Genomic DNA, 16823 nt, shown 5'->3' with positions numbered 1-16823 from the left:
TACGTCATTCTCTTTAGTCGCATTGTTGGCAAATCCCGGAGCTTGGAAGGTCGGATTTTACCTTTCTTTATACCGTTGTGATCCTTGCGTCGAGGGTAAGACCTATATACCGTTTTTATAGCATTCCATTAAAGTTGGTTAAACCCTAATTTGGGATTTGGGGGTTTTGTTGTTTTGTATGATTGGTAGTGATTATATGTATGTATGTTAGGAGGAGGATTCGTAGAGGAGCGTTTTGATATCGGTGAGATCGTCGATTGTGTTGTGCTTTCGGTAGGGTTTCCCTACTCGGTATTAATTACATAATGTGTGGTGATTGTGCTGTAGTTAGTGATTGTTGATTGATTCAGACGGTTGTTGAGGTTGTATTGTGATTGCTGATTGTTTGTCTCTGGTTCTCGAGATGCGTTCTCGGCTGAGTGGAGTCACTTGCGGGAGTGGCTTCACGCCCTAGTTTCGCCCTTCGTGGAACCCGCCACGGAAGGGGATGTACACATTAATGGGACAGGGTTATCGCTCAGTATGATGAGCGGGGATTTGGTGGGCACGGCTGCGGTCCCCCACTGGCAGGGCTGGTCCAGTGGACAGTCGGTGACGGATATTGATTGGTGTGGGTGATTGTGTGTGACTCTTGAGCTGTGTTGTTTACTCGTCTCTTTTTTATTATATAAATTGTGTGATTAATCTTGACCCGGTTAATGTTTTAAAAATTGTGGTGATCCATTCGGGGATGGTGAGCGATTATTGAGCGGTATGAGTCGATTCTTTGGGATAGGCTGGGATGTGCCACGATCGATGATCGAAGTCTTCAGCCGTAGCTAGTAGTTTAATAAACATTTCGATTAGGCGATTAGACAGTTGGTTTAAGACATGTATTCGTATTTTGGTTTGGTTTTTGGATTGTAACCTTTCACTAAAGTATTTCTATTTAAACGTTGTTTCATTATTGTTTATTTGACTATCATTGCCTCGGGTAACCGAGATGGTAGCATCCTTATACCTGGGTGGTCCTGGTAAGGCACTTGGAGTATGGGGGTGTTACAAAATGGTATCAGAGCGACGATCCTGAAACTTGTAACCAATGAACCTAATGAATATAGGGAGTCAATTAAAATGAACCCGGGGTAAAGGTTGTAGGAGCTAATGCAAAGGCTTGGGAGACGTCCTAAAGTCGCGAAATTGCCCTACAATTTTGAACCGGTCACATGGGGGTGTATGTCAAGGTCGTATGTGTTGTTTGTTAGCCTGTGTGTGGATGTGATGAAGTGTGTTTTAATTGTTGGATGTTTGGAGTAGGAGGTTGAGTTTGTGAATGAAAGGTTGATGAAGTATATAGAACTGTTGTTTGAACATGAAGCATGTTGGATGTTTACTATGTGGCGTTTGATAACATGATATAATCGTTTTGTTAATCATATGAAAAGCTTGGTAAAAATGCATGCTTAGCTATTTTATATGTTGAGTTGTAAAGTTGCATAGAATATGTTGGGATATGATATAGCATGCGGGTAGCATTTTCGAGTTAGCATGACTCGATCGAGTGGGTCTGACTCGATCGAGTGGGTATTTGACGATTTTGCAACCAGAATCGAGTTTTTGGGCACTCGATCGAGTACCTCGGGCACTCGATCGAGTAGGGGGTCACTCGATCGAGTAGCCTGGCTACTCGGTCGAGTATGTTAGAGATCAGAAGGTCTGTTTGGGGTCTGATGTCGAGGCACTCGATCGAGTATGATGGGCACTCGATCGAGTAGCCTCTTACTCGATCGAGTAGGTTTAGGCACTCGATCGAGTGCGTTCTGGGCAGTCCGCTTTCGTGTTTTGAGGTTTTAGTGCGTATGTTTATGTCTACCCTTTCTTATATAGTTTCAAGATGCCGCCCAAGAGAAACGCTTACTATGCGAGAGCTGAGACCATGAACATAGATGATGTCGTTAAGATGTTGGAGCATCAAGATGCTCTTACTGAGGCCTTAAAGAAAGTGGGAAAGGAAAAGGAGGTTGATCACTCTAAGATCAGTCTCTACATAGCGAGGTTCAACCCAAAAGAGTACACGGGAACCGGGAACCAAACCTTCTTGACAACGGCATCATGAGATGGAGAACATACTAGACACAGTTCACTTTGTCACGATGAGATGAGATTAGAACAAGCTGCGTTCTACCTGAGGGAAGCAGCTGGCAAGTGGTGGGATACGGTGAAGGTGGGTGCTAGGGAGATGTATGTGAACCAGGGCTTACCTGCTATACCTTGGGAAGAGTTTCGGAGGGCTATGAGGAAGGAGTTTGTACCGGAGCATGTGAGGAGTAAGCTGAGGGAGGAGTTTGATGGGTTTAAGATGACATCGATATGTCGATTCTTTGGGTACTACAAGCGGTTTAATGAGAAGTCTAGGTATGCTGAGGATATCGGTTTGAGTGAGGAGAACCTGGCGTTGAGGTTTGAGAGAGGGTTGACACCCAAGATTATGGATAAGTTACCCGTGGGAGTACTTACTGATGTTAAGGAAGCTTATGAGAGGGCTGGGAGAGCTGAGAGGTTGGTGGAGATGGCTCAGGAGAGAGTGAGTGAGAAAAGAAAGGCGGAGAGTGAGGGTGGTGGCCAATCTAGTCATAAGAAAGGCAACCACACCCAAGCTAGAGGGTTTTCTTCTGGGTCAGGGTTCAGTGCTGGAGCTTCCTTTGGGCGTGGCCGTGTGAGTGGTAGTGGTAGTTGGGGGATGACCTGCTATGGCTATGGCAGTGTAGGCCACAAGAGACATGAGTGCACGAGTATGCCTTGAGCTTTTCAGGGATCGGCTCGGGGGAGCTATTCTCAGGGACCTGCACAGAGTTATGCGAGCAATAGACCGTCTGGGTTATGGTCTAACCGGGGAAGTCAGAGCTATCAGGATGGAGGTAATCGCAATGGCGGTAATTCTTATCAAAAACCAGCTACGAACAACAACAACAATCGGGGGTCGGTGCTAAGCCGACCACATCACCCGATCTTGTCCGGGAGGTGGACGAAAGACTAGTGGAAAGCTGTTCATGAATGGACAAGAAAGCAGCTGAGGAGGATGCACATGTTATCACTGGTACTTTTCTTGTTAACGGTATTCATACCTTTGTTTTGTTTGATTCGGGGGCGTCTCAGTCGTTTGTATCTTCGAGTCATGTTAAACGGTTGGATTTCAGGGTATATGAGTCTGTAAGTGAGAAAGTTTTTATACCTTCGGGTGAGTCTGTATCATGTGGGAGGTTGTTTAGAGATGTGTCTATGATAGTTGGGCAAGTTGATCTACCTGTAGACTTGCTAGAGTTTCCTTTTGACGGTTTTGAGATGATAGTTGGGATGGATTGGTTGGGAAAGTATAAAGCTAAGATAGACTGTCATCAAAAGAAAGTGTCTTTGAGAGGGCCTAGGGGTGTTAGTGTGTCTTATCGTGGGTTTCTAGTCAAACCCAAAGTTAAGTTGATTGCAGCTGTCACCTTGAAGTCTTATCTGAGGAAGGGATGTCCTTTGATCTTGTGCCATGTGAGAGATGACCGGATAGAGAGTCCGACAGTTGATCAGATACCAGTGGTGGGAGAGTTCGCAGATGTTTTTCCAGAGGAGATTCCGGGGTTGCCACCGAAGAGGGAGATAGATTTCACGGTTGAGTTGAAACCGGGGACGGAGCCAATCTCTAAAGCACCGTACCGGATGGGTCCTAAAGAGATGGAGGAGCTCAGGAAACAGTTAGATTATCTGATAGAGAAGAGATACATTAGACCTAGTGTATCGCCGTGGGGAGCACCAGTTCTTTTCGTGAAGAAGAAAGATGGGAGTTTGAGGTTGTGCATAGATTACAGAGAGCTGAACCGAGTGACAGTGAAGAACAAGTATCCTTTGCTAAGGATAGATGACCTGTTTGATCAGTTGAGTGGTGCATCAGTCTTTTCTAAGATTGATTTGAGGTCGGGGTACCATCAGGTGAAGATTAAAGAGGTGGACATACCGAAGACAGCTTTCACGTCGAGGTATGGCCATTATGAGTACGTGGTGATGCCGTTTGGGTTATCTAATGCACCGGCTGTGTTTATGGACTTGATGAACAGAATCTTCAGACAGTTTTAGACAAGTTTGTGGTGGTGTTTATCGATGACATCTTAGTCTACTCTAAGACTAAGGAGGAACATGAGGAGCATCTGAGGATTGTGTTGCAGACTTTGAGGGAGCATGAGTTATATGCTAAGCTGTCCAAGTGTGAGTTCTGGTTAGAGAAAGTTGCTTTTAAGGGCATGTGATCTCTAAGGAGGGAGTAGGCTGTGGATCCAGCGAAGATTGAGCGATGACAAAGTGGGAAGCACCAAAGAATGTTCTTGAGATCGGGAGTTTCTTGGGTTTAGCTGGATACTACCGACGGTTCGTGAAAGATTTCTCCAAGATAGCTAGACCTATGACAGACTTTGATGAGGAAAGAGAAACAGTTTATTTGGGATGAGAGTTGTGAAAAGACGTTCCAAACATTAAAGGAGCGTTTGACCACGCTCCTATCTTAGCATTGCTGAAGGATCGAGAACTTTGAGGTTTATACAGATGCCTCAAAGAATGGGTTGGGATGTGTGTTGATGCAGAACGGTAAGGTGATTGCCTATGCTTCTAGGCAATTGAAGCCGTATGAGGAGAAGTATCCTACACATGATCTAGAGTTGGGTGCAGTGGTGTTTGCTCTCAAGATATGGAGACATTACCTTTATGAGGCGACCTTTAAGGTATTTTTGGATCACAAGAGTCTCAAGTACATCTTCACTCAAAAGGAGTTGAACATGAGACAGAGGAGGTGGATGGAGCTGATTGGCGATTATGACATGGATATCATCTACCATGAAGGGAAAGCCAATGTTGTTGCAGATGCTTTAAGTAGGAAGAGTGTACATTCCCTGTGTACAGCTCTATCTTTGATGAGGTTGAGAGATGAGGTGGGGAAGTTTGGGATACATATGATGCAGAGAGGGGATGCTGTGGGAGATTTGACAGTGCAGCCTGATCTTTATGATGATATTCGAGGTAAACGGGCTTTGGATCCTAAGATGGTTGAGTGGAGAGCTGGAGCATAGAAAGGGACAGTGTCCCGATTCTCTATTCATACAGATGGTAGTTTGAGGTTCGATGGTAGGTGGTGTGTCCCTAATGATGAGGAGCTGAAAAAGACAATCATGACAGAGGCACATTGTACACCGTATTCAGTACATCCAGGTGATGACAAGCTATACAAGGATTTTAAGAACACGTTTTGGTGGCCTGGGATAAAGAAAGAAACAGCTGAGTTTGTGGCCCGTTGTTTGACATGTCAGAGAGTTAAAGGGGAACAGCGACGACCACAAGGTAAGATTCAGTCTTTAGAGGTACCTGAGTGGAAGTGGGAATCCATTTCTATGGATTTTATCGTGGGTTTGCCAAAGAGTCAATAGGGTAACAACATGATATGGGTGATAGTGGATCGACTGACCAATCAGCTCACTTTGTACCAATGAAGGATATATGGACTAAAGCACAATTAGCTTTGGCTTATCGAAAGAATGTGCTAAAGTTATATGGAGTCCCTAAGGACATAGTGTCTGACAGAGATGCGAGATTTATCTCAGGGTTTTGGGAAGAGTTGCAGGAATCTTTGGGAACAACTTTGAAGATGAGTACAGCTTTTCATCCTGCCCGCGACAGACAGTCGGTGAGAGAAACAATCAAAACTCTTGAGGATATGTTACGAGCTTGTGTGATGGACTTTGGTGGTAGCTGGGAACAGAGGTTGGATTTGATAGAGTTTTCTTAAAACAACAGCTATCACACTAGTATTGGCATGGCACCGTTTGAGGCTTTATATGGGAGGAGATGTAGGAGTCCGATTTGTTGGGACGACAAAGATCTTTGAGGCAGTGGTTCTAGGACCAGAGATGGTACATGAGATGGTTGAACAGATAAAGATGATCAGGGAACGGATGAGAGCAGCTCAGGATAGGCAAAAGAGTTATACAGATCTACATCGCCACGATATAGAGTTTCAGGTTGGGGACAAGGTTCTTCTGAAAGTGTCTCCTATGCGTGGGGTTATGAGATTTGGGAACAAAGGCAAGCTGAGTCAGAAGTTCATCAGGCCTTATGAGATCTTAGAGCGAGTTGGGGAGGTTGCATATCGTCTGGCCTTACCAACTGCGTTAGAGAGAGTGCATAATGTGTTTCATGTATCGCAGCTGCGGAAGTATGTGAGTGACCCGTCACATGTGTTAGAGGCAGAGAGCTTAGAACTAGATGAGTCCTTATCATATCTTGAGGTACCTAAGCAGATTCTTGACTGGAAGGTTAGGAAGACTAGGAGTGGTGAGACAGTTTTGCTTAAGATCCTTTGCTCTAACCACGAGACTGAGGAAGCTACATGGGAGGTAGAGGATGCCATGAGAGAGTGTTACCCTTTCCTTTTTTATCAGGTATGTATGGTTACGGGGACGTAACCTTGTTTCTTTTAGGGGGGTAGGAGATGATCGCAAAGAGTTTTAAGAGTTTTTATACTCTTTTTGTGTTATGTCGGTATAGTTGTTCTCGTTGAGTCGGGTTGAGTTTGGGTTAGTAACATGTTTTGTGTTGAGTTTATTTTGGTTGTTGAGTAGGGAGTGTTGTAGTGTGAGTCTTTGTTTTGTTGTGGTTTGAACTTCGGGGACGAAGTTCTTTTTAAGGAGGGAAGACTGTAATACTACGTATTTAAGAGTCTCTGGGTACTCTATCGAGTAGGCCTTACTCTTTCGAGTAAGGGTGAGTTGATGTTTAAAATAGTTTCTGACCTGTTGGGTACTCGATCGAGTAACGTGGATACTCGATCGAGTAAGGGGGCACTCGATCGAGTGCCTTAGCTACTCGATCGAGTAGCCGGGTTACGGGGGATGATTTCTCGGGTTTTGTTAATAATGCGATTAGAGTATATATTACTTCCGTCATTGTTCTTTAAACACTTTTTAAAACCTAATCACTGTGAGAAGAGAAATCAAACTACGTCATTCGCTTTAATCGCATTGTTGGCAAATCCCGGAGCTTGGAAGGTCGGATTTTACCTTTCTTTATACCGTTGTGATCCTTGCATCGAGGGTAAGACCTATATACCGTTTTTATAGCATTCCATTAAAGTTGGTTAAACCCTAATTTGGGATTTGGGGGTTTTGTTGTTTTGTATGATTGGTAGTGATTATATGTTTGTATGTTAGGAGGAGGATTCGTAGAGGAAGCGTTTTGATATCACCGTGTGAGATCGTCGATTCTCACATTGTGCTTTCCGGTAGGGTTTCCCTACTCGGTATTAATTACATAATGTGTGGTGATTGTGCTGTAGTTAGTGATTGTTGATTGATTCAGACGGTTGTTGATGTTGTATTGTGATTGCTGATTGTTTGTCTCTGGTTCTCGAGATGCGTTCTCGGCTGAGTGGAGTCACTTGCGGGAGTGGCTTCACGCCCTAGTTTCGCCCGTCGTGGAACCCGCCATGGAAGGGGATGTGCACATTAATGGGACAGGGTTATCACTCGGTATGATGAGCGGGGATTTGGTGGGTACGGCGGTCCCCCATCGGCGGGCTAGTCCAAAGTGGACGATCGGTGACGGAGATTGATTGGTGTGGGTGATTGTGTGTGACTCTTGAGCTCTGTTGTTTCTTCAGTCTTGTTGATTATATAAATTGTGTGATTAGTCTGACCCGGTTAATGTTTTAAAAGCGTGGTGATCCATTCGGGGATGGTGAGCGAGATATTGAGCAGTATGAGTCGAGTTCTTGGGATAGGCTGGATGTGCCACGATCGATGATAGAAGTCTTCCGTGTAGCTAGTAGTTTAATAAACATTTCAGTTAGCTGATTAGACAGTTGGTTTGAGACATGTATTCGTATTTTGGTTTGGTTTTTGGATTGTAACCTTTCACTAAAGTATTTCTATTTAACCGTTGTTTCATTATTGTTTATTTGACTATCATTGCCTCGGGTAACCGAGATGGTAACATCCTTATACCTGGGTGGTCCTGGTAAGGCACTTGGAGTATGGGGGTGTAACGGATACAATCAACATACAACGAATAAGACCGCATTGACCTTACTTAACCTAATTCAGTAGAAAAATACCAAAACAGTTTGGCGCCCACCGTGGGGCATTGTGGTCGTCATCATTAGTTACTTAGATACATAATGGACAAACAAACATCATCGGCCGGGTCAGGAAGCAGTCAGCCGATGATACTACCAAATCCTATCCAGAATCCAGCATCATTGGCTTCAACTCAAGCACCCGAGCACACCTCAAAAGCCACACCCGTGGCAAAAGTAACCTTACCCCCCAGGACTCTTGCTGTGGCGGCACACTCCAAATCAGACAAAGGACCTGGAAGCTTGAATCTCACTCCACCACCAAGTCCAACACAAGCCTTGCTTAGTGGCATGGAAAATCTGCAGAAGATGATGGAAAGCATGCGGGAGGATCAAAGGAAGGCAGAAGCTGAGGCGAAAAGGAGGAATAGGGAACTTTGGGCGCAGATCGACGTCCCGAAGCAGCAATCCAGCACACCAGCAAGCACGGACGTGAGGTCCAGGCTCTAGTAGTGGATCTCGCCCAGGGAGCATCAGGAAGCAGGAGTCGACCTCGGCAGATTCCAGCCGAGTTAGTGACAAGATTATATCTGACAGCAGTACCAACGGGAGAAAGGATAGTCCCACAGGGACTAGGATACCTCACAACGGATAGTCGGCAGCCTACCAGCTACACGAAAATACAACCACGATCCGCTGGTAGTCCGCAAGTAAGCTGGCACCAGGGAACACTCGTGACATCGGTCCCATTAGGTAGCACGCCGCGTCAGAATCCTTTGGAGTTCGGACCTGGGAGCAGCATCTAGAACCAGCAGACAACAGACAGACATAGCCCAGACTCAGGAAGTTTAACCAACAAGCAGTATCTGGAGCTAAGGGAGATGTTGAGCAGGGTCCCAGAAATACCACCTCCACTTGAGAAGGCAGCACCCGACAGTTATGCTGACTCACCATTCGTAGATGCAATATCTATTGTCGCCATGCCAAAGGGATTCGCAAACCCAAACATGACTCTCTTCGATGGCACAACAGATCCCTTTGATCATGTGAGCCAGTACAAACAAAAGATGATGGCAGTGACGGCCGTTGGACATGTAAAAGAAGCCTGTATGTGTAAGGGGTTCGCTTTCACACTGTCGGGACCAGCACTCCGTTGGCTCGTAAGTCTACCTAACAGGTCGATATCCACGTTTGCCGATTTGGTGAATTCATTTACTCAGCAATTCGCAAGCAGCCGGAAGCCACAAAGGCATGCTGGCGACTTATACCGGATTGTTCAAGGTGCCAACGAGACCATTGGGGAATACAACACTAGATTCAATAATGAAAAGGTGGCAGTACGGAAGTGCGATGTGTCAACGACAGTGGAAGCTTTTGGAAGGGTATTACACCATGAGTCAGACCTATACAAGCAGCTGACGATGCACCCTTGTCATAGCTTCAAAGTGGTGCAAGAAAAGGCAGCAGCTGCAATCAGACTGGAAGAAGACATCCTAGCTAGAGCCAGCATACCAAGTATGCCAAGCGTATCCAGCACGTCGGCCATTTTCGAAGTCAAGTAGAAAACAGTCCACTGGAAAGAAGGAGGAGAGATATAGGCCATATGGTAGGGGAGTCAACAGAATCGACAACAGAGACGAGAATCAGCAACTCCCCACACTGGCAGAATATGGATTCACAACTGGCGTCGGCGGAATCCTAAAAGCACTCATGGAGATGGGAGACGGGGTAAGGTGGCCTAGGCCACCAGTAGAAGGACAATCATGGCGTAAAGACAGTAAGAAAAAATGTGAGTTCCATCGTGACATTGGGCATAACACGGAACATTGCTACACTCTACGCAAGGAGATTAGGCGCATATACGAGCAGGAGGAACTGAGCCACATATTACCACATGGTTGAAAGCAGCAAAATAAGGTGGACTCCGCAAAGCCCGCAGCACCACCTACATGCACCAAGATAATAAACGTGATAACAGGCGGCTCAGACTTAACCGGATTGACATATTCGGCAGCCAAGAGGAGTCCTACTGAAACTAAGGGAGACAGACCAGACTTCCTGTAGGGTTTCCCACAGCGACCTGCCTGGTGTCGCCTTTGACGAAGAGGATATACATGACAGTCAGGAACATCATGATGCACTTATCATAACGTTGTCAATGGCCAATTGCACGGTTAGAAAGGTCCTGGTAGATACTGGTAGCTCAGTCAACCAAATCATGCTGAAAACCATAGAAAACATGGGGTTCAGCGAGAAAGACTTGCAGAAGAAGACCACCGCTGGTGGGGTTCATTGGAGAAACAGCAAACTCATTGGGAGAAATCATGATCCCAACATATGCAAGCGGAATCAACAAGCAAGTGAGATACTAGGTCATCGATGGACCATCTACCTACAATGTTATTCGTGGAAAACCATGGTTGCATCTGATGAAGGCAGTCACTTCAACATATCATCAATGTGTGAAGTTCCCCACACCCTGGGGAGTAGAAACAATACGAGGAGACCAGGAGGAAGCCAGGGGCTACTACAAGAAGGCATTAAAGTGCACAGCCAACCCCCCAGCATAGCAATCACAGAAGCAGCATATCCAGGAAAAGTACATCGAGCCCCCAGCTGAGGAGCTAGATCAAATCAACCTGGACAAGCTGCACCTAGAAAAAACTGTGCTAATAGGGGCAGGATGCACAGAAGATCTCAGACAGTGCATAATCATGTTTTTACAAGCCAATATAGACTGCTTCGCGTGTTCCCACGAAGACATGATAGGAATAGATCCATCTATCATAACGCACAAACTCAGCGTAGACCCAGGATGCAAGCCCATCCAGCAGAGACGAAGAAAATTCGCAGCTGAAAGGAATAAGGTGATCAACCATGAAGTGGATAGCCTGCTAGCATCAAACAAGATAAGAGAGGTAAAATATCCAGAATGGCAATCAAACGTGGTAGTAGTACCCAAGAAGAATGGAAAATGGAGAGTATGTGTGGACTTCACCGATCTCAACAAAGCATGTCCAAAGGACCCTTCCCACATCCACACATTGATGCAATGGTGGATGCGACAGCTGGACATGAAATGTTAACAATCTTGGATGCCTGGAGTGGTTACAATCAAATCAAAATGGATCCAGCAGATTAGGAGAAACAACATTCATGTCTAAGAGGGGGTTATACTGCTGCAATATCATGCCCTTCGGCCTGAAAAACACGAGGTCCACGTATCAGAGGCTGGTCAACCGGATGTTCAAAGAGAAAATAGGAAAAACTATGGAGCTATATATTGACAATATGGTGGTAAAGTCAAAGAGTGCCAATGATCACATGTAGCATCTGGCATAAACATTCAACACTCTCGGGGAATACAAAATGAAGGTGAACCCTTCCAAGTGCACCTTTGGAGTCTCATCCGGAAAATTCTGAGGTTACATCGTAACTCAAAGAGGAATATAGGCTAGCACAGAGCAGATTAAGGCAGTATTGCAGTTAGAGTCACCAGAGAAGCCAAAAGATGTGCAAAGGCTAGCAGGCAAGGTGGCAGCTTTGAACAGGTTCATCTCGAAATCCTCAGACAAATGCAGACTATTCTACGATATATTGAGGAAGAGCCAGAAATTCGAGTGGACCGCATACCATAAGCAGGCATTCAGGGAGCTGAAACACTACCTCAGCACCCCGCCGCTATTATCAAAACCAGAACAGGGAGAACCACTGTTCCTTTATCTAGTTGTCACAGAGGTAGCAGTAAGCGCGGTCCTAGTCAGAGAGGAGAACAAAGAGTAAAAGCCAGTGTACTATGTAAGCATGTCTCTGCTGCCAGAAGAGACCAGGTACACATCTCTTGAGAAATTGGTACTAGCACTTGTAATTGCGTCTTACAAACTGCGCCCTTACTTTGAGTCCCACACCATACATGTTGTGACCAATTACCCACTAAAATCTATAATGAGAAAGCCTGAGCTGTCAGGCAGAATGTCAAAATGGTTCATGCACCTTAGTGGGTACGACATCAGGTATGATCCAAGAATGGCGGTAAAGTCGCAGGCATTGGCAGATTTCGTGTCAGATTTCAGCCCAGCTATCCAAAACCTAGCAGACAAAGAAATCCTAACCCTCAAAGGAAACAAGGAGATAGAAGTCTGGCAAATGCACATTGATGGAGCCTATAACCAAAGGGGAGAAGGTGTAGGACTGATCTTGCGATCTCCACATGGAGATCTAATAGCACAAGCAGTGCGTTGTGAATTTAACGCAACTAACAATGAAACAGAGTATGAAGCCTTAATACTAGGAATGCGGCGAGCTCTAGAGTTAGGAGTCAAAAACCTGCAGGTATTCAGTGACTCCTTACTTATAGTTAACCATATGAATGATGAGTATGTAGCCAGGGATTCAAAGATGATAGCCTACCTAAAAGTGGAAAAGGAGCTTAAACGGAAATTAAGAGATTGCAAGCTCAAGCAGGTTCCCAGAGACCAGAATGTGGAGGCTGATGCCCTAGCAACCCTAGGGGCAACCTTCAAGCCAGTGGAGCTGGCTAACATCCCCATCGCACATGTATTGGAGCCGTCAATCCAAAAATTAGAAGAAGCAGATAAAGCAGAACTGGAAGATCAGCAGGATGCGGCAACAGTTCTCTCAAACACAGATGGCCAGTCAGGCGACCAGTTAGATGATCAGGCAGATGACTGAGACTGGCGAACGCCTTACCTGGATTGGTTGAGGCACGGCAAGCTGCCAGATGACAAGAAGGAGGTAAGGGGCTTCAAAATGAAAGCCTTCAGATTCATACTAATTGACAATGTGCGTTTTAGAAAGTCACTGGCAGGACCCTACTTGCGATGCCTGGATAAACAAGAAGTACAGACTGTATTGCATGCCCTCCACAGCGGTGAATGTGGAAACCATGCAGGGGAAGGAGTCTATCAAACAAAGCCCTCAGTCAAGGCTACTTCTGGCCCACAGTAAGGGCAGACTCGGCAGAATATGCCCGGAAATGTGACGCCTGTCAGCGGCCAGCGCCAATGATCCACCAGCCAGCAGAACCTTTGCATCCTATCATTTCCCCTGGCCATTCATGACATGGGGAATGGACATCATGGGCCCTCTGCCTAGAGCCCCAGGGAACAGACTATGGATGCTAGCAATGACAGACTATTTTTCAAAATGGATAGAAGCAGAAGCATTCCCGGAGGTAAAAGACAAACAGGTCATCTCTTTTATCAAACGTAATATCATCTGCAGGTTTGGTATCTCGTTAGAAATTATATGTGACAATGGATAATAAATCATCTCAAACGACGTGGAAGGATACTGTGCCATATGGAACATCACTCTGAAAAGGTCAGCACCCAGGACTCCAGAATCCAACGGGCAAGCTGAATCTAGCAATAAGATCATCATGGATAACTTGAGAAGGAGATTGGAGGAAAGTGGACAGATGAGTTGCCACTAGTGCTTTGGTCAGACAGAACTACACCAAAGACTGCAACAGGCCAGACACCCTTCAGCCAGGTGTTTGGCACGGAAGCAGTAATTCCATCAGAAGTTCTAGTTCCAACCCACAGGTATGGATGTATGACAGAGGAACTGAACAATGCAGAGATAATTAGGAGCCTGGATACGATAGATGAGCTGCGAGCAAGTGCAAAGATACGTCTGGCTGCCTACAAACAATCAGTCGCCAAAAGCTACAACAAAAACGTAAAAGTCAAGCTCCTGGAGGTAGGAGACCTGGTTCTCCGCGAGGTGTTCCAAAACACCAAGATTCGCAAGGCAGGCAAATTCGCCTATAAATGGGAAGGACCATACCAGATTGAAGGTGTTGTTGGCCATAGGGCGTACAGATTGATGACCATGAATGGTCAAATCATACACAAACCATGGAATATACTTCACCTTAAGAGGTATCACTTTTGATAACAAGTAGAATTTAGTGTACAGAGTTTTGTATTCAAAAAAAAAAACGGTCGTAGGCATACTACTAATTTTGTTCCATTTCCTTTATTACGTTTCTTTGAACTTTAAAACCACTATTAGAGCTGTGTGGTCTGTAGCTTCCTGGGACCACAATTGCTCTGGCACCCCATGAGATAGCGCCAGGTACTTCATATCGCTCTGGTGGATTTTCAGTTTTTAGGCCTCTTTGAAAATACTACTCTGCACTCTAACATCTATGGTACGTTGAAAGTGTTGCTAGCAAGACTGTCAACTGCAAACGCGGGGTGACAAGGCACATGGCACTCCAGCATGCCTAACGTAATTCTTTAATAGGAGCAGTCTCATCAGGCGGCTTGTGGATCATACGAAAGGGAGCCTGGCTGACAGCTTAAAGCTCACCCAGCTACCCTGGATACCACCCCAAAATGTAGCTCTCAATACCGTGTACTCGATGCAATCAGGGCCCCATCATGCATGCACAAACATACGGAGCGGAGAGATCTTTGAGCTACCAGAATCCTACAACGTTCCATTGGTCCTAGAATGACGATAAACTTGCCTAAGGTACGCCCCTGTTGGCTTTAAACGCGATGAACACACCTTGCGTCATGAACAAGGTTAAGTAGTCATAATGCGGCATATGCCTAAATCAGTCATTGGACTGACACGACAGCTAGATGAGTCTAAATCAGCCTTCACAGGCTGACACGACTGGTATAAATCAGCCTCATAGGTTGACACGGCCACTTCCACCCAGAATGCGGCATATGCCTAAATCAATCATTGGACGGACATGGCATCTAGCTGAGTCTAAATCAGCCTTCTCAGGCTGACACGAATGGTCTAAATTAACCTCCTAGGTTGACACGACCGCTACCAACTAAAACCAGCCAGTAGGCTGACAGGACAGCTCCCTAAGCTAAGAACATAAAATCAACAAGTTACAATATGAATAAAACTTGCCAAAACTAGGCAAGGAACATTTCAAAATACGGCCAAACATGCCCCTAAGGCAGGCATGGCCTTGAGTTCAGACAACCGCCACCACGGCGGGAAACACAAAGCAAAAATGTCTAAAAATTCTTACAAATCTGCGCCACACAGGGCCAGACTACCAGTCAAAAAAAATATAGAGACTTAAAAGGAAAAACTTTTATATAGAGGCTAGGTCAATGACCTCCCTCTCAGGCACCTCTCCTGCCTTCTCTTGCTGACCCTCCATTTCAGGTACAGGACCAGCTTGTACGCACTCAGTGCCAGCAGCCTCTTGAACCTTCGCAGCAACAACGACCTCCTGAAGAGAGCCAGCTTGCTCAGCAGCCGTCTGCTCCATCAACGCAGGGGATTTCACCTCGCCAACCTCATGCATTGACACGCTCAAATCAGGCTGAACAGGGTAGAGGGTCTCCAACTGCCTCTCTTCTTCCTCTATGGACTGCAGGGTTGGAGGCTCAGCAAGCGCAGCACGCATCCTGCTGATCTTGCCCCGCCAAGTAGCATAAGCAACAATGTTGGTATCGAGGGAGATCAGCTCACTGATCTTTTCGTCAGAGCTCTTAAGGGCATCAGAAAAGGTGATGCACACCTCTTGAGTGTGTGCCAACTGGTCAGCTTCCTCCTTCAACTTCTTCTTGGCTCCACTCAGCTCACCCTTCAGCTCCGCCACACGCTCCCTCAGGCCAGAGCGCTGCTGCTCCAAGTCAGCAATGGTCCCAGACAGCTCCTGATTCTTAGCATTGGTAGCCCGATTAGTGGTTTGCACCACATTGATCATCCCCCTTATACTAAAAGAATAAGAAAACTGAAAATTTGCCCGCCTAAATGCTTTTAGCTAGAAATTGGGCCTAACTTTGTCTAGATATGTATTGGACCTAATATATGGCCTTTATGTGTCATAGTATATTATCAAACACCGCAACTTTTATAGTTGGGCCAAATGTATTTTATTCATTATTATCCCATTAGTCAATATATATATATATATATATATATATATATATATATATATATATATATATATATATTAATATATATATCTTAAATGTCGTAAATATTATATTTAAAACGTATGTAGATTTTACACATATTATTAAAATCAATGTGTGCTTTCCCCTTTTTTATTCTTTAATTTTTTTTATTCCCTTAAATTGTTAATCCGTATATTGTAACAAAAATTACAAAAATAGTTATATGCTTCAAATGCGTAAAAATAAGCATAAGTTTTTGTAATTAAACTAACAATTTTTTTTTAATCATAAACTTATTCCGAGTTAAATGTAAGATTCGCTCTATTTTAGTTCTTAGTATTTTTGTACATTAACAATTGTAAATAATTAAAAATGAAATTCAATGTTTATTTATATATTATTATTAGCTCTAATTGTTAAGTTCTTTACACATGACAATCTAAAATACCGTGCATTCGCACGGGCTCTACACTAGTCTTCCTATTATAAAGGGCTGACTGGAAAGCCTGTTAGCAAAAAAAAAGAGTTAGCAGATGTGGCATGGAAAGATCCAGAATAGGCAGCAGAAGAGGAGTACGCACCATAAAAGCATTATGCACGTCATTCTCCGCCATCTCCTCGGGAGAGAACTCCGTAAACACTTTTACCAGAAAAGGGAAAAGGATCTGGTCGATCTCAGGCTAGTATGGCACCTTGTCTATATTCCCAAAGCCATCGGGAAAGTGGGCAATGATACTGCCACTAACAGTGGCAGCAGGACTCGCTGGAGGGGTAGGAGGATGACGGGACAGAGGGCTGACCTCCAGGGGCTCAGGATGAACTATGCTGGAATGGGTAGG

At 45.0% G+C, this 16823-nt stretch overlaps 2 protein-coding genes across 2 annotated transcripts; both read left to right on the top strand.

Annotated features, from left to right (window-relative positions):
• The first annotated feature begins 8958 nt into the window (after positions 1–8958).
• Positions 8959–9639, top strand: LOC141617839 (uncharacterized). The gene has a single exon (XM_074434976.1). It carries the CDS (start codon positions 8959–8961, stop codon positions 9637–9639), a length of 681 nt encoding a protein of 226 aa, XP_074291077.1.
• A 2383-nt stretch (positions 9640–12022) lies between these two features.
• LOC141617838 (uncharacterized) lies at positions 12023–12769 on the top strand. Its single transcript, XM_074434975.1, has one exon. The coding sequence runs from the start codon at positions 12023–12025 to the stop codon at positions 12767–12769; it is 747 nt and encodes a 248-aa protein (XP_074291076.1).
• The last annotated feature ends 4054 nt before the right edge of the window (positions 12770–16823 follow it).

Source organism: Silene latifolia, chromosome X (genome assembly GCF_048544455.1).
Source record: "Silene latifolia isolate original U9 population chromosome X, ASM4854445v1, whole genome shotgun sequence".
Classification (NCBI taxonomy): Eukaryota; Viridiplantae; Streptophyta; class Magnoliopsida; order Caryophyllales; family Caryophyllaceae; genus Silene; species Silene latifolia.
This window is presented reverse-complemented; position numbering and strand designations above follow the sequence as displayed.